Source organism: Poecilia reticulata, chromosome 3, assembly GCF_904066995.2.
Source record: "Poecilia reticulata chromosome 3, P_reticulata-male-v2, whole genome shotgun sequence".
NCBI lineage: Eukaryota > Metazoa > Chordata > Actinopteri > Cyprinodontiformes > Poeciliidae > Poecilia > Poecilia reticulata.
Window position 1 is genome coordinate 15,342,869 of NC_088832.1, and position 26,349 is coordinate 15,369,217.

At 40.9% G+C, this 26,349-nt stretch overlaps 2 protein-coding genes across 2 annotated transcripts; both read right to left on the minus strand.

The window, feature by feature from the left end:
• Positions 1 to 63: 63 nt before the first annotated feature.
• Positions 64 to 3,213, minus strand: cklf (chemokine like factor). Its single transcript, XM_008405108.3, has 4 exons — positions 1,995 to 3,213; positions 1,509 to 1,664; positions 1,287 to 1,382; positions 64 to 961 (listed from the first exon to the last, which is right to left on the minus strand). Exons 1-4 carry the CDS (start codon positions 2,079 to 2,081, stop codon positions 851 to 853), a joined length of 450 nt encoding a protein of 149 aa, XP_008403330.2. The 5' UTR covers positions 2,082 to 3,213; the 3' UTR covers positions 64 to 850.
• Positions 3,214 to 4,968: 1,755 nt separating this feature from the next.
• On the minus strand, positions 4,969 to 26,147 carry galns (galactosamine (N-acetyl)-6-sulfatase). Its single transcript, XM_008405107.3, has 14 exons — positions 25,971 to 26,147; positions 25,700 to 25,823; positions 24,777 to 24,851; positions 24,361 to 24,463; positions 23,221 to 23,364; positions 22,415 to 22,481; positions 21,186 to 21,313; positions 20,676 to 20,815; positions 20,473 to 20,576; positions 16,824 to 16,966; positions 16,387 to 16,489; positions 11,700 to 11,821; positions 6,023 to 6,140; positions 4,969 to 5,216 (listed from the first exon to the last, which is right to left on the minus strand). The coding sequence occupies exons 1-14, from the start codon at positions 26,085 to 26,087 to the stop codon at positions 5,130 to 5,132; spliced, it is 1,575 nt and encodes a 524-aa protein (XP_008403329.1). The 5' UTR covers positions 26,088 to 26,147; the 3' UTR covers positions 4,969 to 5,129.
• Positions 26,148 to 26,349: the final 202 nt, after the last annotated feature.

A 26,349-nucleotide genomic window follows, 5' to 3' on the forward strand; every position in this document is an offset into this window, starting at 1 on the left:
GTGATGCCCGCTGCAGCTGCGTGAACACACAGCCCCACAAAAACACTCAGAGGAAACATAAAGTCACGATGGAAATCTTTATTCATACAGTTGACCAACAAAAGCGACTTTCAAGGCATATAGACAAGTCACTGATAGGGCGACTTCAGTTGATAGTAGTCAATATGCGCCTGATAGAGAAAATCATGTGAAAAATCTCATCTATTTTCTCCAAACAAATATATGTTGTTGTTGTTGTTGTTGTTGTTGTTGTTGTTGTTTTGAATAAGTAAATATCACATTCAAAAATAGGTCCCAGCATTGAAATGCTCCTTATGGATTTTCCTTTTCCACCTTTCACTTAGGACTCTTAGGATTTCTTTTATCTGTGTCATTTTCCCTCCCTAACGCCTCTATCTTATTTATATTCCCATCAGATTAAATGTTTCATGTTCATATTTTATACATTTTACTTTTTTGATACAAGAAATACGTTGACATATTGATAACTTGTTTCAAATGGTGATATTTTTTTTTGCATATTTCACAAAATAAAACACATGTTTCAACAGGACAGAAAATAAGTGATGAATTTTCTGACAGGTTTGCCATAGATGATTATATGATAAATTAAGTAATTGTATGCTGTGTGTATTTATTGAAGACTTATTTTGAACAAAATATTTTTTTTGCATTTCACTTGTTATAACTATTACAAAAAAAATAGACTTATATTGGTGTTACCTAATGTAGAAAATTGGGCCAGAAACATTGAAAAACATATAACAGTCTCTAAATACAACACAGACAAATTCTTGAGCTGGTGAGGCTTGTGGCCTCCTTTAATGCTTTTTCAATGACTATGTAGTTTTTATTCATTGCTTTGATTCTGCGTTTCATTTCTTGATTTGTTGAATGTGATGTTTTTGAAAAGTGTGTAGCTGTCCACAAATAGAAGTCCAGCTGAAATTAGGCTCACCACCTGTGAATACAGAGCAAATCAACACATCATGTAATGTTTTATCTAATATCACGAACCTGCCGGGGACGGCAAATGAAAATTAATTATATGACGGAACATGGTACTAATGTTGATTAATGTGCACTTTAAGATAAAGATTGAAGCTGTTAAGTCTGAAATCAACAAGCTAATTTCGGAGCCAGTCTAAGGTTGTGGTGGGATTTGATTCTGTAGCCAAATCCCACTTAAACTCCTGATTCATAAGCCACCACAGCATCACTATTGTTTATTTTAAATTTGGTTTTACATTAAATCTTAATTATGGATTTACAAAGGCAATTCTCACCCCTCCAACCATGGCTCCCGTGACAGGGTTTGAAGTCAACGCCATCAGGCTCAAGACAAGGAGGTAGATCGCTGCAAACACTGAGTTGAAAACATCCTAAAGAATGAAAGAAAAAAAAATGGTTAGCACCGCCACCTAAAAATTTGAATCCTTTTCCATATGGCGTCTTTAAATGTTACAAAATGCACAAAGTGCAGTGCCGTGTGGTAAGGTTTCACTCACAACAATAGGCCAAAAGAGGAATGTGATCCTCTTGTTGAGTTTCAGTAGATACAAAAGCAGCAGAAGTAGAGTGATTAGAAACTCCAACAATGTGGCCGTAAGGTACTTTGGCGTGGAGGCAACAGCGAAACACACAAATGCAACGAGCAGGGTTCCCTGAGACAGAATAGGAAATTAAGTTATGCGAGAACTTTCAATGAACTTTCGGTAGAGGGTGCATGTGAGATTTGCAGATAGACTCATTGTTCATCTTTCTGACAAACAATTCTGAATTTTTTCTGAAAAAAATGCTACGTCTGTGTCAATTTTTCGACTTAGTCTCTAAAAACAATAAAGTGTGCACTCCTGTTAGCAAACTGCCTCACAAGCTGTTTCACTTCCGTTTTTTTTTTTTTTTACATGCGCAGTTCCATACAAGGACATGTTAACCTTTTCACATCTGCAGCAAAATGCCAAATGTTACAAAGGGATACAAAAATATCTCACCATCTCCGCCACTTTGACTATCCCCCTCCTGGATTTGAGAAAAGCAGCATCTACATCTACCGTTTTTTGGTTGTCGCTCCCTGACATGATGGTGTTATTTCATTTGCAACATGACAGTTCCGTCTACTTCCTGTAACATGCAACTTACAGCTCCCTTGAGCTGGTAAAGGAAATGACTGTTGTTAAAAAAATAAAAAAAAACTATTTGTGTTTCTTTTCATGAGGTAAAATTAGCCTTTAATGATATGCACCACTCAGGCCTGCTGCAAAACCGATACTGCAGACTGTATTACAAACTTATTAGTTAAAAAAGCAAGAAACAGTAGTTGCTGAGCAAAAGTGCCAAAACACAGAGTTAAACTTCAGAAATAAAATAGAATAAAAAAACACCTATATTTGTTAGCGACACATCACATTTAAGTGCAATGTGTACTTCCTTAAATCCTTCAAAGGCTTTCATACAGCTGACTTAAGCCTTTTCTGCCCATCCTCTTAGAGGAACAGAGAACAAATTTAGCAGATCTGAGGTGTGAAGAAACTGGATGCTCATTTAAAACCGGAATGAAAACTTTACTGTTCACTGCAGCTACATTTCATTAGAACTTCTGTACCCATTTGTTTTACCTTTGTTGTTTGTTATGTATCAATTACATTTCCCCTTACATTGCTTGCCTTGTAATGTGACTTTTCTTTTGGCATTTGTAATTACCTGGTGTAAAATCGATTGTTAGCAGCGATGCATTGCTTCAGGAAGGTCCTTGGTTCAAGTCCTTGTCTGGGGTCTTTCTGCATGTTCTCTCCGTATTCCTCCCAAAGTTCTGAAATATATGTTGCAATATATTTCTCTCTAATTTGCACTTAGGTATGAGTGTGCATGTGTGTAAGGTTGTTTGTCCTGCTTATCTCTGTTTTGTCTAGTGAAGGAGAGGGGCGAATGTTGGACGGGTACCCAGTGACCCCTAGAGAAAGACATCATGCCCTCGCAACCCTGCACAGGTGTCCAGGTGTGTGGACGTGGCTCATCTACTAACATGTGTAAACATGACTAGAAGAGACTTGGAAGAATACTTAGGCTTTGGTTAAAGGTCCACCTGCAAATTTTAGCTTCAAAATCAGCTGGATGAAAACCGATTTTCATTCATCTGAAATGAAAATCAGATTAGTTTTAGCAAAAGTTTAGTCTGTGTCCTTCAGGTACTCGATCATTTTGGCGTCTCCTCCAAAAGGCTTCATCAGTTCTGCAGTTTATAGCCATTTTCTTTTTATAGACGTGACTTTTACAGTAAACATATTTTAGATTATGGGGCCTACTTCCTAATCCACAACCCAATTAGTTTTGTTTGGACAGTGCTCTGCTAAAACAACACACTGCAGGCAATTTGTAGTGGTTTGGGGTCATGGTGAGTAATTTTAAGTTCCTGCTGCTCATTATTCAATCTACTTTGTATAATCTGTTTAAATGACAGGAAAACAGCTCAAGGATTTGCTGCGGCATGTTGATATGAAGCTTCAAAGTGCGGATGGTGGCTATTTCCCCACACACTTGTGTCCAAATAATTCAATAGTTAATCCATTGGACACCATTACTCTCATCTGTGTAGTTTTCCTACATGTGGGCATTTTTTTCTAGCCTGTGTGATTAGCTGCAAACTTTAGCTTTGCTTTTAAAAACATTATTTTTGTGGTTGTTTGGCAACTACTTCCTTCTTTACAGTAACGACATGCTCACTGTGAAGTGAAGCTGGTTTTAGCAGCACTGACTTTACTTTAAAACTCAATTCTTTATGGTTGCTACTTTTATCCCAACAATCCAACCAAAACGTCGTCTTGGTTGATGTAACTGAACCTGCTTCCAACGTTTGCCGCTATGTTCTGCTAAATTCTTAAATATTTGACTTTTCTGGTTACTCTAAATTGAGGAAATTACATCTTAGAGTTCAACATTCACAGTTTCTACTTTTTTTTCTGCAATATTGTGAATTTTACCAAAACCGTTTATACATGCTTTAGAAAAGGGTTTATTTTTATTTATTTTTTGTTCAGTAGTGATTCATGACAACTTGCAGAAAGTATTAGGGTCACTGGATCAGTAATTTACAGAAACATAGCACTCTCCAAGCATTTTGGAACCTCTGTTAAAGTCGAGTAAAAAAAATTATCTGTTATTGCAGAAACCTAATTTTTGAAAAATAAAAAAAATCCAACTTAAAAACTACATATATACATATGCAGTGAGGGGGCATGCAGGGCATTGTGCTGCTCTCGGTATGCATTGCTTTGGCAGGCCCCAACCAATTTATTGTTTTAGTTTTGGTTTTAAATAATTCGTTGAAAGTTGTTTTTGGCTCACAAAAACAACGTAGCAAATTATTACAAATATTATCTTTGTGAAACACTTTTTGAACAGATGAGAGTTGCACAAAAAGGTTGGACAACACTTTGTATTTTTAAATAACGCAAAACAGAAAATTGAAACAATATCCCAAACAGCCAGAAAGGACACATAGAATAAAGTGAATGTGAATAAACAGAAGAGAAAAAAAGCAAGTCTGATTTTGAACACAAGAATGAATGATTCAAAATATGGCTTTTAACTTGTACTTCATTTGTTTTCCCAAATGAAGTACAAATTATAAAAGCTCTGAAGTTCTGAGCTGTTCTCTTCAGGACATGTAAAAAGTTAGATCGATCAGAAAAGGCACAAAGATGCCCACTTTTATCTACTGATTTTACCTGATGATAAAAAAAAACATCTAAGAAAGAAAGGATCAGGCTATAAGAGGAGAAAAAGGAAAACACCTTCTGTCTAAAGCTGACTTCCCACAAAGTCATCATCTTCATACCAAAATAGATTTATTTTCTAGTGCAAAATGCGAAGACTGAAAAAATGTAGGGCAACTTATCCCTTTTTAGGCTCAATCAGCATAAATATATCATCCCTTTCAGCACAATTAATGTTTAGTTCAAGAAGCACCACATTTCTCTTGATTTATTCCCATAACATTTTCTGCAACAATGAATATGAATGATTTGGCAAAGATTTCAAAAATATACTTTAGTAAAAATATTTGTTCATAATGTGCTGTAAGGCACATCTTCAAGTTTGTTTTCTCGACTCTGTCTTGTCCGTGCGTCTCAGTGTGGCCAGTTGCACTTCCAGGGTGCAGACGTGGGTGGTTTCAGACACTTTCCCAACTTCTCACAGCCAGGAGGAGACCAGTTCTGTACAAGGAAACAGACAGAAACAGACATATAAAACGATATGCAACCCTCAAGTTATTCGCCATTAGAAAGACATTCATGTTATTTTAGCATTTAAGAGCAAGCTATTAGCAGAGTTTGCCTGCTGTTCTGTACAATAACGATTTTAAGGACATCATAGTTTGTGTCTGTGCATTAATGTGCACCCTAAGAATGAAAAACAAACTTTAACTTTTCTATAACAAATGGGGAAAACTTTCAATTCTGTGTCTTGATTACAGATGCAATAGTGCACATTTCTGTAGCAACTGATTTACATTGCAATAGTACAACCAATGTTGACACTGTCATCTACAATTCAGTTGCTTAAAGAAAACAAACAATCCAAAAAACCTCTAAAAACAAACGAATCTCATTTAAAATGCAATAAATTTAGAATTTTTGAACATAACTTATGGTTATTTGAAAGAATATCTCCAAATTAAGCTCAATCTGCAGTTTATAGCATGACAGGAAGCAGGTTGTTAATATTCATCATAAGTGACTCGCAAAGAGATTAAGTTTAAAAGACCAATAGAGAAGCTTAAGAAGCTTTCCTTCACTGGCCACAAGGTGGCAGTGCTGTAGCACAAATGAGAAAGCGAAGATCTTGGCAGCGTTCATTTGAAGTGAGATAGAAAATTTTAAATAATTGAAAATATAGCTTTTAATGTAACTAGAGTCAACAACATAATCAGTGAAAACTACACATAACCACGGCGCTCTGAATACCTCAGGATTAGTAGTCATATCTGAATGAACTTAACCTGGGTGACGCACAGACTTACCATCACAGCGAGGTCACACATGTTGAGCTGGGGCATACCGGGCGCCAGAGTCTTCTGATGCTGCTGCACAACTGCAGAGACGCTGCACAGAACCTCCTGGTACTCCTTAGACAAAACGCTGCAAGCACATGCGATAAGAAATGACGACAGCAACCAGCAACTGCTGACATTTATTCAATGAAGTGATGAGCGACGCAACAGCCAGGCTTTTCCAGGCCATGTTTTCCAGTTTGCGGATTACACTTTTTTTTTTTCCCCCTCCTACGAGCTAAAACGAAGCAAAAATGTTTTACAGCTTTCATTAAGAATGTTGGAATCTTTGAATCCAGAAAAAGATTACTCTCAGCCTGTCGTATTTGTCTGTAATAATCCATCTGCAATCTGCATCTTCGCCTGGTAACATTTGTCCACGCTTCGTTCTCCAGACCAATCAGATTGTGATTAAATCTCTCTTCAGGTCACTGGTTAGATTTTTGGCGGGGTTCAGTTCGGCACTTTGGTTAGGCCGTTCTGTAACTTGTCTCAATTAGGGCTCCTTTAATGCTGAAAAATTAAATCCTTCATTCATTTTCAAGCAGACACCTCAGGAGTTTGGGTCAAAATTAATGGCTCAGTTAACGGCTCATAATTTCAGCCTAACAAAAAAATGTTGCTCCAGCAGAAAATTATAATAATTATAATAACAACAAAAAGAACATTGTGCCTTCATATTTTCTCAAACGTTACGGATTTCTTAGTTTTGATGCACTTGGTACCTCAGACAAAAAGAAGAAGAAAATAAAGCAATTCAAATTTTCCTGACCTGCCAATCTGATTTATCTGATCTCTGTTGATTGCTTGTTGCATTGTCTAGGACTCTACATCCATTTTGAACAGCAAAACATAAAAAAACAAGCAAACAAAACTCATGTCCAGTACCTCATCCCAGAGTCCCATTTGACACTTCTTCTTTTTTTAAATTCAGGAACCAAAACCCAAAGACAACTGATTTGCTCAGATTTATGAGGACAGATGGAAAAACCAGACATAGGAAATGTTGTCTGTTATTTAACCAAATTAAAGCAATTTATAATTTTTTGTTTTGTTTTGTTTTTTAAAGTGAGCATGATGAGCTCTATGCTGTCACACACACGTACATGAATTAAGTTTCATTTTTAATCCTAATCAGAATACACATCCAAGAGTAGTTTGATCATTTATCTCTTTGACCTGTTTGGTTTCCAACTAATATCTATCACTGACACACACACGCGCACGCCCCCCCCACACACACAACCACACGCACATTTAAGGCAGCTTAGCTCATTATATCAGCGTTGGGATCAAAGAACTGAAACACAAATGCGTAAACAGACACGCTACTCTGGCCAGCTCTGGCAAAGCACACTCAGCAGGGTGAACTATGTAACCCCCATCACATCCCCTGTCTCTCAATTACTGCTGTTGGACACCAGCGAGTGTGAGCACCTCTGTGCATTATTATATTCAGAGTGTAAAACACAGGGGCCCTGAAGGCTTTCAAAGGAACGCTGCTCTCAATAGGACCTGTAGGGTTAATGGGCTGTGTGTGTGTGTGCGTGTGTGTGTGTGTTGGGGAGGAGAGGGGGGGCGGGCGTCTGGTGGCGTGACACAGGGATAGACAAATATCAGCAGTGCAATTACACCCCTGATACATTCGCCGGCAGCACCTGTGCCAGCCTTCCATCCATCCCTCCACTGCAGAGCCGAGGCGCTCTGATTGGCCCCCGGGGAACGTGTGCATGTGTGTGAGGTGAAGTGTCAATTAGAGTAATAACCCCGGGCCCTGTCCAGCTCACACCTACCCTCCCCTCTTAGATCTCCCACCGGGTAGCAAGGCTTCCTCCATCAGCAAGCACCTGCTCCTTTTCCTTGATACTCGTTCTTTACTTCGCCTACAATTACTTGGCTGGTAGTGTGCTGACTGCAATTAGTCTCTCTCCTTGTGTGCCACAGAGCATTGTGATTCAGGAGGGAAACAGACTGGTTAAAAGGAAAAAAAAAAAACCCAGAGATTGCAGAAGCTTTCTACCAAATTCCCAAATACTGCTTCTAGCTAATCTTGATCTGTGCCTGTGACTTTTCTCTTCTTTGCATTTGCATGTGCACGTGAAGGAGATTTCATCAGAACAAGTGGTCAGGCACAGCAGGGGGTGGCCCTGACAAAGCAGCACGGCGTACGAAGTTTTCCGCTGTTTTGTCTATGCAAGGGCAAAAACTCGTGGCGCGGACCTCTAAATCAAAAACTAATAATATCATTTATTCCTGCGCCCCCTCCGCGTACAGCTAATGAAAAGCTCACAGTCAGCACAGCTCATTATCATGATTATAACCCTTAGCTTACTTGTGTAGAGGCAAAATCTGGAATAATAAGCAGGCTCTATGCAAATGCACTCTTTTGATTTATAATGTATGGCACCCAAGGGGGATGAGGGCATTGCTCAGGTGTGTCACCGCTCTGATTACTGATTCATAACACTACTGCAGGAACACACGCGCACACACGCAAACGTACACACACTCATTTCCAAACAAGCACACAGTAGCAGAAGGTGGGGGAATTGAGGAGACAATCAAATACATCTGTCCTGCCCACCCCTCCCCTCCGCCGTCTTCTCCACCCCGGTGGAAATTGAGCTCTTCAGTGAGGACTATTGATTGGAGACGCGAGAGCTCGGTGGCAGGCAGCAGATGCGGCCAGGCCGACGCAGGGGCAGCCCCTGCGGTGTGGCGGCGGGGATGAGGGAGGGACTCCTGGGATGCGAGCTCGGGTGGGTGGTGAGAAAGTGGGATGTGTTAATCTCAGGGCAGAAGCTCCCCAGAAATACTAAGCTGCGGGACTCTGGTCAGCGTCTGCCTGGCACTCCGAGCAGATGGCTTACGTTGGGGTTTTCAGGTTCTGGCTGCAGTCACCAGCAGGCCAACAAACTTAAATGACAACATAAACTCTGAGCGATCTTCTGGTTTACGAAATCGTAACTAATGCCACTTTTCTGGCTAATTGGGGAATGTGTTTGTGTGTGTTCTTTGCCGTATCACGCCCTGCGACAGTAGTGAAGGTATGTGTGCAGACAGGTCCTACATCATCTTAAGTGGCTCTTTAGGTGGTGACAGAGATTAATGATGGCCAGGCAGCCAGTCCAGCTGGGGGACCTAAGAGCACCCGGACAGCACACACCCACCCAGGCTTAAGCAGGAAGGTCCCCACGGAGAGGGAGGCGATCTAACACGGGGAAAACTGGGACTCTCAGGTTTGTTTTGGTCGTAATCAAAATCACATTTATTTATTAATCGGTGTGTTTAGAAACACACCAATTGATTTCCCCCCCCCCAATTTCTGGTTGTATTTTTATGAATGAAACGCATGAAAAGTGCAAAAGACACAGAACCTTTTCTTTCAGCTAAACTCCAGAATATTTAAGGATTTTTTTAATGTCTTGTCATTAAAGTTTTCATTCCCAACAGTAGGATTACTGCGTCTTTACGACAATTATGTATTTCAAGACAACACGTTATAAACGATGCTTCCTTGTGAGACGTCAAGGTCAAGACTTCAGGATGAGAATCGTGAACCTTTTTCACAAATGTGATTCATCCTACGCTGCAATTTCCAGATACCTGAAGACGTGCGGCACGTTCATCTGTTCAATTATGCAAGCCAGATTATACTTTGCAAATGTACTCAGAGAGCAAACCAAAATGAAAGTGCTTGGTTATAATGCCATCATTACATTTAAGGGTAAAAAGTCAAAGCGTGCCAGCCTGTAAACAACGTCCCAACAGTGAAGCATGGTGGCAGCATCATGCTGTGTGGGAACTCGACTGCAGGGGGGACTTCACAAAATAGATGACATCAACAGGAAAGTGTACAATTAGGAGGTATGGAAGCACCATCTGAAGACATCAGACAGAAAGCCACAGCTTGTGCACAAATTAATATTCCAAATAAAGAATGATCCTAAACATAGAGCAAATGTGATTTAATTAACCCGAATGAGACAAAATCCCAGGAAGCTTTTGTGAAAACCTTGTGGATAGAAACCCAAATTTTTTTAAAGACAATGTTTTAAACAAAACGATAAAACATCACCCACCCAGAATTGGCTCACATCTCATTTGAGCCATTTTAAATGACTTAAACATTTTTAAAATACGAAGTGTTCGGTCTGATGTAATGTCAGAAAGTGACAAAATATGCGTTTTTATACCGCACATGTAAATATCTGATTTTAACTGTGCATAAGCTGAATCTCTCAAAAACAAAATATTGAGGAAATGTCAGAAGATTTCTATAAAAAGAGAGTAAAAGGCCATAGCGACCAATACTGTTGTCACTGTTGTTTTTTTCCAATCCAAACTGTTTTAGTAAAGCTTCGTAATGGAAACCAACATAGAAGGATCTCATTTTTAATAATAATGAACAAAGAAACACTATTCTAGACTTATTTCTTGCTCCAAACTTTTTTTAAATCTCCAAAGTCAAAGAAGCGTAAAGCGGCACAGTCATTTGAATACTGCCTTTTGTGGATTCTGATGTAATTTTGTGATAATTCAGACTGAAAATGAAAAACAAACGAAATATGAATTCTACAACCAAAAGGAACAAAACAAAAGTTCAAGAAAGTGGCATTAAAAGTACATGAGTTTAAAGAGGTGGTTGAGGTTGAATTTAAACTGTAATCTTGGAGGCAAACTCACGACCTCTTGTTGCAGAAGCAAAAAAAAAAGCTAAGCAACGTGTGCGCATCTCTGAAAGCACTCAGCACATTACATGGCTGCATACTGATTGGCTCTTGCCTTTTTTTTTTTTCTTTTATTCTTCCAAGTGAATAGTGAGGTTAAAGGATGGACAAATGAAAAACAACATTAATGTTTTATCATCCAATCTCACTGCAGAACGGAAAGGAGTTCGAGCCGGAAGAGAAGATGGGGAGAGACGAGGCCGCAGTCAGAATGTGAAAAGCAGAGAGCGTCAGAAGGCAGAAAAGAAAGGTCAGTGTAGGAGGTTTTTATGCCAGGAGGGTGCCAGAAAGCATAAAAAAGAATATTCCCCCATCAAAGCGCTCTGAGATTATCTTAATGTATTAGTCATGGTATCAGGCTGAGCCTTTTTCTCCCTTAAAAGATCCCGCTAATAGCCTGCATTGAAAATAAACAGCAAGAGACGACGCTTCGTTTATCTTTGCATCCTTATTTAGTAATAGTCTCAGTCATCCTCGGCGGTTTGTGTGTCCTCTGGCATCGGCGAGCCTTAACTCTCCTCGTGGCTCAGGCTGAGACACACAAAACACATTAAACAGCACTTGCTCTCAATTTAGACCTGAACAATTTATCTTGCAATTTTAACCTGCGAGGAGCCCGCCGGAGGAGGGCTGATGGCCAGATAGCAATCTTTAAGGAGCTGTTTGCAATCACAAAGAGGAGGGTGTAATCACGCGCGCTCCGGCTGAGTGGATCAATCCGCCGCCTTCTTTTTCATGCCACTGAATCTCCATTGATCACACACACATTCTGCACAGCAGCCAAACAACATTTAAACTCCCCACCCCTTTAATCTGTATTTGCTCTCTTTCGCCGAGCTCTTCAGTTCCGAGCTTAAACGTTGCCCTGATCCTCTGACAGGTGACAGGTTTACATTTTATCCTTTGAGACAACTGACCTGAGTGGGTATTTCTCCCCAGGATCCCGCCCCAGATGGAAAATAAGTGGTTGAAGTGTGTGCTCCTTCTGATCATGAGTTGTCACACCTGGAACCTCTTGACCTGGACAGAAATTTATCCCCTGCAAAGAAAAGGAAGAAGTGTCTTCATATTTTTCACTGAAGGAGTAAAACTTTATTGTGATCTTTTAAGATGGACTTAAATGAATAGTTCTTTGGTCTTTCTGAGGGAATCATTTAAAGTTTATCTTTAGAATTTTCCTTTCACTTTTTTTCCCACTTAATGTTCAGTAGTCATCATATAGAGTGGGGTGGAAACAGAGAAAGTGTCAGACGTAAGAAAAATGTTTTATTTGTATTTTTAATAGATTTAGCTGGAAAACAAGATGAAGAAACTGTGTCTTTGTGGCAGGTTCATGGCAACATAGTGCAAAAACATTATACTTGACTTTAGGAGAGTTTAATTTATGACTAAACTACAATTAGGATAAAAGAAAAATCAGAAAATGTACACAACCTGGAATTAAAATGAAAAACAATGAAGAAATGGCCAAATAAACTTTCATAAAATAATACAATTATGCATCTTAAAAAGAACTTTTAAGATACAAAATTAGACCTTCAGTTAAAGGATTGGCTGGAGAGTTGCAAAATTATCACTAATTTTCTCAATATTTTCTTTACTTGTGCAAAAGAACTGCTTTGATTTAACGACTGGAGGCCTAATATTTAAAGTGCGATAAATTCACAATCTGTACTACAACACTATATCCAGTAAGTTGGATGGACCTTGACAGCTGCTTGCATTTTAACCAGATGTCAGAGCTAAGAGAAGTGTGGGGATAATATGACCACAAAAGGAAACAGGGGAATGAGGAAAATACCAAAGAAAATCCCAAAAATTACCAGATCACGCCTAATCATGCATCAAATGTTCCTAGATTTTATCTTGTTTTTGCTAAACTCAAAGCAAAACACATCAAGGAACACATGCTTAAACACCAAAAAGATGGGAGTTTGTTTTTTTGTTTTGTTTTGATTAAAAACAGATCCACAGCGGGGTAATCATCTGGTTCATCCCTTTCTGAGGACAAGGCACTGAGCGCCCCTTTGCTCTCAATCAATTGATTCTCGTATGCGTGAGTCTATGATTGAGAGAAATCACTACTCAGCCTTTAGGACCGTGCAGATGAACACACATGGAAATGAGTGAATGTGATTTGTAATCAAAAGGCTTTGAGAGGATAACAAGATGATGAAAGGCCTTGTCATCTACATTAGGTCTTACAGGCACAATGTGCTCGCATGACAGAGTTTGCACTTTTGGATTAAAAAATAGATAAATATGAAATCAAATTTGTTCTGACACAAGTAAGGCTTTGGTTTGATTGTATATAGAACAAAATGCAACACACACACACACATGGAGTAGGGGTGCACCGATTTATCGGTGCCGATTTCCTTCATTTAGGGAGATTGGAGATCGGCCGATTTTTACATGTGAAGCCGATCTTAACCACCGACCTTACCTAGCTTGGCAAAGGTCTAAGAATCAACCATTGTCCTCTTTTGCTGTTCGATGAGAAAAGTTTGATTGACAGACCGGCCCACCAAGTTATGTCTGCATGTTTACAATAACAATAGTCACCGCACTGTTACCATCTCTACAACTTTCTTGCTATATTGAGCAACATTTCAGACGAAACAAATTGGTATCAGTCAAAATTGGAATCAGCAAGTTAGGCTTGTCAAACGATCGCCGATCAGGAAGAAAACTGCAATCGGTGCACCCCTAATGCATAGGTATTTATTACATTGATTAGGATACTGCATTTTGAAAGTCACATTCATAATTGGTTAAATAAGCGCAAAAATGGAAAAGGATGTCTTGCTGCCAGCTTGTGGTCCTTATACACAGATTATAAATCGTCCAGATATCCAAGGGAATCCTTGGTTCAGCTCTAGTATAAAATATTTGACAGGAAATGGCAGATCTGCCCACTTTTGGCTGCACAACGCTCATAAATTTCAAACAAAGGTCAGCCTGTCTCAAAAGAGCAAACATAAAATCCGAGGTCAGTCTCTCAGGAGGCAGAAAAGCAGGTTTGTGTTTTTTATTTTTTCCTCCAAAATTCAAACCTTCGAAAAAAGTAATCAAACTTTAAGCTTACGTCTACTCGATGTTCTGCATTTGATCGTTTTCAATACTTTCAACAGACAATTACTTTTCTCTGAAAATCTGCAGCAAACTGCAAAGTACTCCGCTGCAAACACCAGCGAGTTTTGCTTCCAGCCACCTGCTACCCTGAGCTGATTACTCATTGTTACACTGTCTATATGCAATATTGTCCTCCAATCTGTTGTGTTATTCATGGAGCGGCTGCTGGTGCATCACAAAGGGGGTTTTGGAGTCTCTGAAACAGAAGACTTTTTCTCCTGCCTCCTCTTCATCTCCGTGCTCCTGCTCCCTGACGCCGTTCTCAGGAGGCTGGCAGTAATCGCAGCCTGATTGAGTCACACTCTCTCCTGCAGAAACCCCCCACAAACCCCCCACGGAGAGCTGCCCCCCTGCCTGGATGCACGAACACAAACAAACACACACTTTCTGATGAGCACTGCTAATATTGAAAAAGCATTCATCTGTAAGGTGCTGTGGCTGCCCCCCTCTGGGATCACTCATCGGAGCACCTCAAAATACATACAGAACGGAGAGAAGAAGCAAAAATGAAGACTGATACCCCACCTGCACACACACTCACACACACGCAGGCACATGTGAGCTTCTACTCATTCAGACTTGTCCTGCCTTTTGAAGCCAGCTGCTCAGAAATGCAGAGAAGAGTAAAAAAAAACAAAAAACAACAAAAAAAAAAAAAAACAGAATCTCATCCCAGAGGAGCAGCGTGAAAAGCCTGCTCTGTGTATCTGTCTGTCTCTTGTGCCAAAGATATTACAGCAAGAGCTCCATATCTCCCATGACATTAGCAGCACAGATACAGCGAGGCTACTTTCAAACTGAAGCACAGCATTCGTGACAAGATAAGATGCAGAAACCACCCAGGAGTGAAAGGGGGGATTTTTATTTTTCTTTTAAGGGAAAAAGCAACACTTCGAGCATCTATTTTGGGAAAAAAAAATCTTACGAATATTGCGGATTAACCATTCCTTCAACGGGTACTGTACCACAGCGTTTGGGCGGTAGTAATTTTTAAGAAACAAAATTGTTTCTCATTAATAAAAAAGTTTTTTCATCCACTTACTTGCATGAGTTCATTTTTGGGCGTTTATTAATGCACTTGAATCATGAACGTAAGTGATTTTTAAAGAGGCGGCATCATGTATTTTCCAGGCATGGAGTCTCGTTTTATAGCACAATCAAGTAACGTCACAGGAAAATCTAATAATGAGGAGAAACAGGGCAACCCGATGACACTCAAACCACTTCAGTTGACTCTTTTAACGGAGCAGCGTAAATGACTGAGTTCCTCACAAATAAACTTCCTGCTGATTATATGCAAGGTTTCATTCAGTCATGATCCACATCTCGTAAAACAAGGTGAACATAAATGACTACATAAAAAAATAAAAATAAAAATCATCGTTAGCTCTGTCGCCTCATAGGAATAAGACACTCAGTCAGTAGGCTTTTTATGTGGAGCTCGTCTGCATGTGTGGATGGATGCGTATGGGATATCATTTTTAGTCGATACACACACACACCCACACACACACACACACACCCACACACACACACACACACACACACACACACACACCCACACACACACACACACACCCACACACACACAGGCGCAGTTTAAGGATCCATCCATTATAGCAACAAAGCAAAGTGGACATTTAACTTTCCCCTCGCAGAAATTCAAAACTTGCTCACTGACGCACAAACAGACGTTCACCTCTGCATGAGGAGCCACAGCGTCTTTGTGCATGTTTTCTTCACTGCCTTTTTGCCGCCCCCCCACCCTGCCTCCCACATTCATACGCGCAGCAATCGATAGGCAACTCACAGGCAATCAGACGCCATTATTTGTGAAGTTCCACTTCAGTTCACATGAGTTGATAAAGGGGGCCGCTATTGATTCAGCGGCCCTGAAGGAGAGAGCAATTTAAGCGACCGATGGGGCATAAAACAAACTGGATCGCAGGAAAAGCATAGCCAAGGAGGGAGAGGACAGGAGGACATGTTTTTTTTTTCTTTTCTTTTTTTGTAATGGACAGAGCGGAGAGAAAGGGAGACAAAAAGGCATCGTATTCTCCTGCTTCTCAGGTGGTAGATTTCCTGCTTCTCCTGACATGTTTGATCCACACTGAGTCGGCATGACTGCGATGGCGGAAGAACAAGCAGGGAATGGTGGTATGCAAATGGTTGGGGGGGCTGCGTGAGGGGCGGGGACAACGGGGGGCATTTCCACCTGAGATTAAACAAACAAGTCAACTGGTTGATGAACGACGCCAGTTGGCACATGTGGGGGTTCCTCATTAATATTCATTCCTCTCTGATGTACGCAGCAGTCAATTGATGAGCCATTGTTGAGATAACATGAGCAACAAGGAAAGTGTTGGTGTGTTTCAGGAAGATTAGGAGCGACGACGAGACGCAATGTGACAGAGCAATTTAAGAAGTACGGAGACAGAGAAGGGACAGTGCATTGAAAGGGAGCCTCACCTCTTTGAGCTCCTCCAGCGAGTTGCTCCAGGTCCAGTAGTGCGCTTTGTACTGTCCGAGCCTCACAGCCATCATCTCGTTGCCGCGGTAAAAGAAAATGGGTCTGTTGAGAAAGCAAAGGAGAAACGTAAGGTTCGATTTACACCTTCTTATACACGCTAACAAACAAGACAGAAAGAAAAATATTTCTCTTTTGTATGTTTATTATGTCCTAGTTCCACTTCTTTAAGTTTATGACTCAAATGGTCATATTCTTTCTTTTAAATATGCAAACACACAATTCAAAGTCATAGAAAGTCTTCCTCCCCGTGCAGCACAGAGGATCACCAGCAAACGTGCCGTTTACCTCCTCCTGGGCATCACCTTTCTGATGGTCATGAGCAAAGACAAAGTCAGACAGAGGGAGAGTCTGGAAGAGTCTGACTGTTTTTATTCACCTGTTGTCGAGTTGGTGGGAGCCGTTCAACAGCACTGGCGTCAGGTCCAGTCCGTCCAGCATTCGGTCATCTGGGGGGCTGATCCCGGCCAGCGCCAGGCTGGTGGTGAAGAGATCCATGACGTTCGCGGGCTGCAGACTCACCTGCACCGGGACGGAGGAAAAAGAAATCTGAGCACCAATCGACAAAACGAGGTCTGACCTGATGTTTCAGGTTGTCTTTCTAAGTATCGTAACACATACGAGAAAAACATTTGGCCCTTTGACAGAGGCAGCGGTTTTGAATCCAACAGAAATCAGAACAAAATCATCGTTGAAATCTCTCATCTTTATCTAATCTTTATTTAACTATAAAAATGTGCAACAAACATTTTAAAAAAAACCTGAAACATCCATCCATCCATCCATTTTCTTACACCCTTGTCCCTCAGTGGGATCGGGAGGGGTGCTGGTGCCCATCTCCAGCTAGCGTACCAGACGAGAGGCGGGGTTCACCCTGGACAGGTCGCCAGTCTGTCGCAGGGCAACACAGAGACACACAGGACAAACAACCATGCACACACACACTCACACCTAGGGGCAATTTGGAGAGGCCAATTAACCTGACAGTCATGTTTTTGGACTGTGGGAGGAAACCGGAGTACCCGGAGAAAACCCACGCATGCACAGGGAGAACATGCAAACTCCATGCAGAAAGACCGGGGCCGGGAATCGAACCCAGAACCTTCTTGCTGCCTTGCTCAGGATGGATGGATTAAAAACTGAAACAGTGAGATTTTTTTAATGTGTTTAAAAAACTGGAGAACAAATTTTTTAGTCACCAGATTTCAATGTGGAACCGATGTCAGACGGAAGAATAAAAAAGAAAATAAATCACAGCCGCCTCACTCTTCAACACATATTTCCCTTTATAATAGTCTGTACACAGACACTGACGTGCCCATTACAGCGTCATCCTGTTCATTTCTCAGATGAACTTTATAATTTGTCACTTGTCGACTCAACTCTCTGGAATCAAAAAGAATTTGTGATAACATTTTATTACCACAAAGGCATGATAGGACGCCCTCGTGAAGAAGGAGCGTTGCATTTCTTCAGTTTCCTCTCTAATCTCTACATGCTGGTTTACTATCAAAACTCCAAAATGCATTTCCTTCCATAAATGAGTTTTTTGGAGAAGGAGGGAAAAAAAGAAGGAAGAGAGGAGAGGAAGCATGGGATAGGACACGGCCCGGGCGAGCAGGCTGCCGAAGCTGGAGCGAGCTGGTGTTTTATCTCCCTCTCCCAGTCGCTGTGAAAAGCTTTATTTTATTTATAAACTTTGAACTATTTTCAGATAAAATGCCATTTTTTCGCTGTCATCCTTGATCTTCCGTTCCATTCTCTCCTGAGCGAGCCTTAGAGGGAGACGGCACGCTCACAATCAGATAGTGCTATCAGGCCCGTGCAGCTGCAGCGCCATGTGCCGCTGCGCTCCTATCGGCGGCCGGCATACATGCGGACGCACACGCGGCCAAGCGCACGCGCGCGTGCCTGCTCCTTCCTAAGCACTGAAATGAATTCCTCTTTTCTTCTGTATCCACAGAAGTAGCCACAGAAAAGGTTCTGCAGCGAGTTCCATGATCTATCTGCACACCCAGACACTCTCTCTGAAAGGCACAAACACCAACAGATTGAATTCTTCTCTTTATTTTTTTTCTTTTTTCAGATCCTTGCAGAAACATCTGCCATTAAAGGAAACGGGGCGTAAAGGGGGAGAAGCAGCACTGATATTTGGTTGGGAATAACTTGCGTAACAAAAACTCAAAGTTTCAAACTTTGAGTGGCGAGTCAGATGACCCGTCTCGGTCTGTCCTAAACTTTTTTTCTTCGCCTCCTCTCTGTCCCCTGTTTGCTTTGTTCTAATCGTCACTTCCTAAACTCTCGCATTTTAATTCTGTCCTTTATTTCTTTGCGGTAACGTTGCCTGTCGGAGGACGCAGCGCCTTCATCCCCATCTCCACCATCGTATGAATGCGTGTCTGCCACTGATAAACCAACAAAAGGGATTGGGGAGCTCCGTGATGTTGCGGGGCCTGACAGCCCACCCACTTCCCCATCCCTGTTCATACAGCAACCGCCACTTATCATCCTCCACCTCCTCAGGGACAAGGAGAATGCTGAATCTGCATCCGCTTCGAGACCAACCCCACCCGCTCGCTCATTCCAACACACCCCCTAGAAAACTTCCTGCACACTAATTGATAAGTTTTCCCTCTCTTAAGTTTCCTCTTCTGACAGGGGGGATGAATCAGTGTGCCCTGATTACAAGGGACCTGTTGAAAATCCCCTTTTCATAAAGGCTTTCTTATGTGCCTCCAGCGTTTATCTCCAACAGCTTTTGGGGCTTTCACAAAGCACAGATCAACAGAGATTTCAGAACGCGCAAGAGGCCAACCTTGTGTCTCGCTTGTCCTCCCTCCAAAGCAACAATGCAACAGCGATGAATCCAGATCTGTGGAGTACAGTAGCTCCAACAAAAGCAGCTTTGTCATCACAGCCCAGCAGAGATTCAACATAACTCTTTCAAACCCAAATGTAGCTGGATATAGAAGCACACACAAATATCTGTTTGCATTGTTCTGCACAAATAGAAGGATTTATAAAGTTATCTATTTAGTAAGTCTGTCTACAAAGTCGTTCTCTGTTGCATTTGATCAATAACACAACGTCACAGGGTCAACAAAGGTATTGCAAACGCAGTGGCATTCAATACGCGGCATCTTCAAAAATGCTCTTTCTCTTTTCTTCGCCAGCTACCTATTTTACTTCTTCCCTTGCTTCCTTTCCTGCAGCCCCCTCCCATCTCCCCGTTCCTTTATCCTGAACGCCTGGCATATTCAGATACTGAAGTCCTCATTACGGCTCAATCCAACCTCAGCAAACACACAAACAGATTAGCCGCTTAAGACGCTCCCAATCCCCCTCTCCCTCACTACTCCGCTGCGCTATCAGGGCCCAGCACAACCCTGTGAGATGAGCCAGGGGCAAGGCTTACTGCAGACTGCAGCCTCCGCTCGCTCCTCCACAAAATCCCTCTGCGTCACAGCCCCGTGTCACAGCTGCCCCTAATACAATTAAAAGTCATTTGCAGAACGCACAGGCTTAGGGGATCACGGTGCGGGTGGGGTGGGCGAGGGGGCTGTATTGGGGAATAGGAAGAGGAAAAAAAAAAAAGAGAGAGAGAGAGAGAGAAAGAGAGAGTGGGGGCATTTATTTCAGCTAAAAATATTTGAGGGAACAGTTCAAAGAAGGGCCCGCACGCTTTGTAGCTGAAATCACAGTTCTGATAAAAGTACTGTAGTACCCACTCAAAATTAATTGTGCCAGTGGATCAGAGTGTACACATGTAAAGCCCTAAATGACACAGAATAAATCACAACACCCCAAAAAATATCAGTTATTTAAAGAAGATTAGTGAAATAATTAGTTATTCTCTCACAACCTGGTTTATAATACGCCTGCCTGCAGCTTCACAGAGAACAATTCTGCTTTCGTGGCCAGGAAATTGGGGAGCAAAAACATTCGCACGTTGTTTCCAGCTCTTCCCTTACGCTCACGACTGCAGGATAGCGGGCTTTGATTTGGCAGAAAGTCGGAGGCGGGCTTACCGCGCCTCCCTTGATGTGCCCAGGCCACCAGGCGATGGCGGGCTCCCTCATGCCCCCCTCAAACGTTGTTTCCTTCCCACAGAGGAACGGCCCGTTGCTGCCACCTGAGGAACCAGAGGCATGAAGCTGCATGAATCTCATGATGACACAAATAAGAAGAAAATGGCTTAAATCTACTTCCAAGTAAAGAAATGTAGACATACTTTCTTGTGGGCCCGACATTAGAGCCGCTCCGTTGTCTGAGGTGAAGAAGACAAACGTGTTCTTCTCGATGCCCAGATTCTGCAGCAGAGACAAGATCTGACCGACGCTGTGGTCCAGCTCCATGATGGCGTCTCCGTAGCTGCAGCGCACAGGGAAACACAGTCCTCCTCACCACATGCATTCACTTACTCTATGAAACGAAGCTCAAGTATGTTTGAGCATCTGTTGAAAAGTCAGCGAGGGCGTGCTTAACCTCTCAGTAACCGCGCCACGCTATCAGAAAACCATGTAATTACAATACCATTCCTCAACATTGCAAAGATGACATATGTTACATTAACCCACATGTTTTATCTACTTTCATGTGCACCACGCTAACCCAGTCACAGACCACTTATTCAGACAGCTATACAATTAGCACGCAGAATGAGAATGCATAACACTTGTAATATTGCACAGTAGTATTACAAAGGTGACTGTGATTCTTCATCTTGTGCAGCTCTGCCTACCGGCCTCGCTGACTCTTCCCCAGGAAGCTTTTGGAGGCGTAGACCGGGGAGTGAGTGGCATCAGCGGCCCAGTAAAGGAAGAAGGGCTGCTTGGCTTCAGTCTGACGCCGTATGAAGTCCAGGCCCTCCTGCAGAGGTGGGAGATTTACTGTTAGTAAAACGTGCAATTCATATACTTGGTGTTGATGTTGTCCATGCATGCACCTTTTCAAATTTACAAAGTGAATAGTTGTGAATGGTACTTTGAGGCAGTCACGCAGTGAAATGTTTCTCAAGAGGGAAGTTCAACTTTTGGATTATTTTTTGTTTCAAGTAAGCCAAATTAGTCATTATTTGTAAATCTATTGTTGATGTTTCATAAATTACTTAAGATAAAAAAGGTTGTGTAGGTGTACAAGTTGGAGTAAATCACATACCCAACAGTATTACGTTTATATCATATTTACATTGATTTATTTTTATACATAGAATTGGTTAACTGCTTAGCTTTTAAAACCAACTTTTATTTACATTTTTAATAAACTTAGGCTGGAGATTTTTGTGAAACATAACCAAAACAAACTGATTTTAGATCTTTTGAAAATGAGAAGAAACTGTGCAACTTGAACCTCGTCTTATAAAAGAGTTATAATAATTAAACAACAGAAAACATGTTTTTAAAAAAAAAACATTCTACGTCTATTAAGACACTTAAAGATTGCAGAATATCATGCAGCAAATTTATCGTGCATTCAAACAGATTCTATTGCAGTATGCTGCAGAAGAATTCAAAAACAAGAGTTCAAATTTCAGAACGTGCTTTTTATGTCCAAACACACCGTGCATCTGACACCACTCTCACTTCCACAGACATGCTCCTAATGTGGAGATGAATTACACCTCTCAAGCATGCAGTGTGCCTCAGCATGCTGCTTTTGATCCTGTTATAGGAACATAATAGAAAGAGACTGATGTAGATTCATTGCAAGAGTGTGAAAAAGTCAATAATCCACCTCCACTGGAGAAAGCAGCACAACAATAAAACTGCATTTTCTAATTTGTTACAGACAATTTGTTTCTGTGCTTTCATGTTTCGGTCAGAAACAGTCCTCCGTCATGCTGTTTTCTTTTCTTTGAATGGAAGAAAACCTGTAATTTTTTTTCTCCAAAAAAAACCCCAAACAAACAAAGATTCAGATGATCTGAGCCAGAAATTTTGGAAATGAGACGTCAGTAAAGCGCTCACTCACCATCAAATACATCTGAGTGAGGTTCGACTCTCCGGTCCGTAGATCGATCTTAAAGTCCTCAAAGTATCTGTGAAAACAAATGACAGCCATCATCCCAACTAAACAAAGCCTGACCTCTTCTGCTTATTCAGTTTTACAATCTGATTTCTTTTCTCTCAATTGAGCACAGGACCAGATGGGACTTTTAATTTCCTTCTAAAGTGACTTAAACTAGTGCGGATAATATCATTAAGACAACGAAAGTTAATTTTCGACTTGTTGATGATGTTTGGAGGAATTTTTTATTTTTTTTTTGGGGTGGGGGGAGAAGACATATGTGCAAAGTCTCAGCAAAGCAGAGCAGCGGGAACTGTTATGAGGCGCTACTGAAGCGTGGAAGCAGTGACAGAAATCTCTCTCTTATGCTTCACTTCCTCCAGGTGTCCTCGCGCAGAGGCGGCGCAACCTGCCGTCTCTCGAGGGCGTGTGTGTCTCTGCGTACGCACACGTGTGTGAGCGTGTGCACATTTCTGTCCAGGGCCCAGGTATGCAGCGCTGATTAAACCCACGGCTAAGCGAAAAACACGCCCGGCTGCCGGCTCCAATGACCCTGAATACACATATGGCTGTTTTGGGGAAAACAAATGGGCGGAAAATGGAATACACAGGCCCAGCTGGTACAGAGGAGGAAGTGTAGACAGGGAGGAGGGAGTCACTGAGCTCATCCAGAGGAGCAGACAAACAAAATATACAACTGAGTCAGGTGGGGAAAACACGTTTTTATTGAATTTTAGTCTCCGCGTCTGTGCCTGTGTGTGCGACGCTACCTTCCAATCATCTCAGAGTTGTTGTAGACGGGGATGTTGGGTCGGACGCTGCTGTTGTAAGGGCCGAAGTGGCAGTTTGGGGAACCGAACCATTCGTCAAAACCATGCTCCAGAGGTAGGTACTGCGGCCTGTGGCCCAGATGCCTGCATAAACAAAGAAGGGACAGTCAAACACTGTAAGACAAAAATGATTAATGACTAATTCAACAGGTGACGAAAATTTAACCGTAGTGTATATCATGTATAGGCCTGTCACAATAATCAATTATTCAATTGATCACATAATAAATTAAAACAAACTCAATAATTTCCATTGGCATGATTTGTCGCTTATCTCTTTTTTTTCTCTCTTTCTAAACACTGGATGATTAAAGTCTTCAGTTTGGTGCCTTGGTCTCAACTCCTTTTTTTGAAGGACAATTTTTTTTAAGAAGACTTCAAAATTCACTTGATTTGTTGCTTTATTTATTTTGGATATTTAAAATATCTTCCAATTCCAGAGTTAAATATCCATTAGAATTTAAAGTTTACTGATGTTTAAGAATGTGTTCTTGCATTATTATGTTGCCGTTACCATTATATTAATTAAAAATGGTCTCGAAACAACAATATTATCGTTTATCGCAATAACTGCTGGTACAATTTATATCGACCAGTATAATTTGTTATCATAACAGGCCTAATCATGTACAATATTTCAATAAGTTGTTTGTGTTTTAAGCCTTTTATCCAACACAAAACATGTAAGGCTTCTGCAATTTGCATAAGTTCAAGATAATTAGTTGCATAATCAAAGATTAGGCAATCTCTTTTGGATAGGTTGGTGACCATGTCTACAAGTTTGTTATATTTCTTTCTGTATTTTTGACATAGTTGATCAGGCTCAGCCAAAATCAGGATTTTAATGTGCATTCTCTCTTTTGTTTCATCCAAAAGAAAAATGATTACAGTTGAAGAACCATAAGAGTTTAGAATTTAGCTTGGTTCATTTTCAGACTAAACTTAGTCAATATGTTGCCAAAAGAAAGAAATAAATAAAAGTAAAAACAAGTGAAGGAGGACCAACGCATCCATTGCAAATAATACGGTTATTCAATGTTTAAAGGAAGTAGAAAACATAGGAAATAAATCAAAACTCACCACTTGCCAACAATCTTGCTGATATAACCGTTTTTCTTTAGCATTTCAGGCAACAAAATCTCATCCTTGGAGATTCCTCCCACAATCTCCTGTGGCGTGTAAGCTACAGAAATAGAAAAAATACATAAAAGCTTTTAATCACATGCAAACACATGTGACTAAAACACAGTGGTTTGAAAAGTGTCTCCACCTCACATTTGCTTCATTTCTACTATTTTGTCACACTTAAATATTTGAGACATAACTCAGATTGTCTTTGTCTGACATTACATGTCGTTTAATGTTTTGAAAGATTTAAGTGTGAGAGAAAAGGGAAAGACAGAAGAAATTGGTCACCAGGTAAACACACAGCCGGTACTTACACAATATAGCGAAAGAGGAACTTATATGCAGCAAGAAATATTGTGGAAGCTTACCATTCCTGGCATGAGCATTGGTGGTGTAGAATCCATTCCTTACAGGCAGCCTCCCAGTGAGGAGCGCAGCTCGCGCTGTAGACAAAATGAATATTAACATTTTTAGCCCTTAATTTGAATGTTCTTATTATCAACAAATAAATCTGAAAATGGGATTCTCACTAGTTCCTGCTCCAATGTGAACATTGCAATGAAGATTCTTAACATTCAAGATTAAAAATAGATTAAAAGACTTGAGCTGAGATCTGAATTAAACGTGCTGCTCTGGTTAACACTGGCATTGTTCAAATTCTGAGTATTGATTCCTGTCATCCCCAAACCTAAGGTCAATGTGACACCTGTATGACCCACATAATATGAATTAGTATATACATCCACGTAGCTCCATACATCCTCCACTGTCTAACTCATTCAGGTGTCGGTAATGACATTGCCCTTTAACAGCAGCTTCTCGCAAAATCAAGCCATTTGCACGCCTGTGGTTGGTTTGCATGTACTAAATTATGTCTTCATCAGGCCATTCCTTCTGTTCAGAAAGGAGATTTCACAAAGACAAGCAAACAATCTTCTTCACATATTAAAACAAATAAAAACAAAATCACTGAGCTGGTTTGGCAGGTTTTCAGGTCTGTCACATGCTAACCCCATGATGTATTGCTCTATAAATGAAGAATGAGAAGCATTTAACTTCAAATCAATAAAAAAATGTGCAACACAATGGTACTATTTCTGTTCACCTGGCATTACACTGGAAAAAGAAACATTTTTCACTTTCATGATTTCATATGCAATCATAGCAAGCGGTCCTGTAACCACTGAGACAGACATAGATATATTAGTAAACAGAGAGATCTATTCGGTTAATCTGAAAAACAAGTACAAATGACTCAGATACTGTATCACCATTGTTTCTGCTGACTCACATGGGGAACAAAGTGGGTTTGCGGTGTAGAAGTTTGTTAAAAGTATCCCCTGAGCTGCCATGGCATCAAGATTGGGGGTCTCTTTGGAGGGCTGACCAAGCACCCCTAAGTCCCCCCAGCCCATCTATAAAAAAAGAGCAGAGGAAGTCAGCTAAATGTTTACAGAATAATATGCGCAAAAAAACAAGAAGTCAACACAGGGTGCATAAAGATAAGTCGAAAGATGCATTCGTAGCTGGTTTGTATAATCAGTCACAGATAAATAACTTACATCATCCATGAGCATGATGATAATGTTTGTTGATGAACCATTTGACAGCTTTTCTGTCAAGGAACAACATATTGTTACGCTAATGAGAATTAAAGTTGGTGCACACACTACTCGCATTGCTGTGCTGTAGTCATATGAGCACCAGCATCATCACGGAAGAGGATTGTTGCGTTAGCGTTCATCTGCCAGAGCAGTACGTACCCGAGGAAAGAAACGAAAGTTTACGTCCTTTATTGTTAACTTAGGATTTTAATGCGGTTAAGTTTTAAGCTACTTTATTTTGTTGTATTGATTGGTTAACATAAATACATTCCTTGTTTTGTGCTGCATTTGTTGACAGACACAGAATACAGTAATGTAATGCTGTTTTAAATTATTT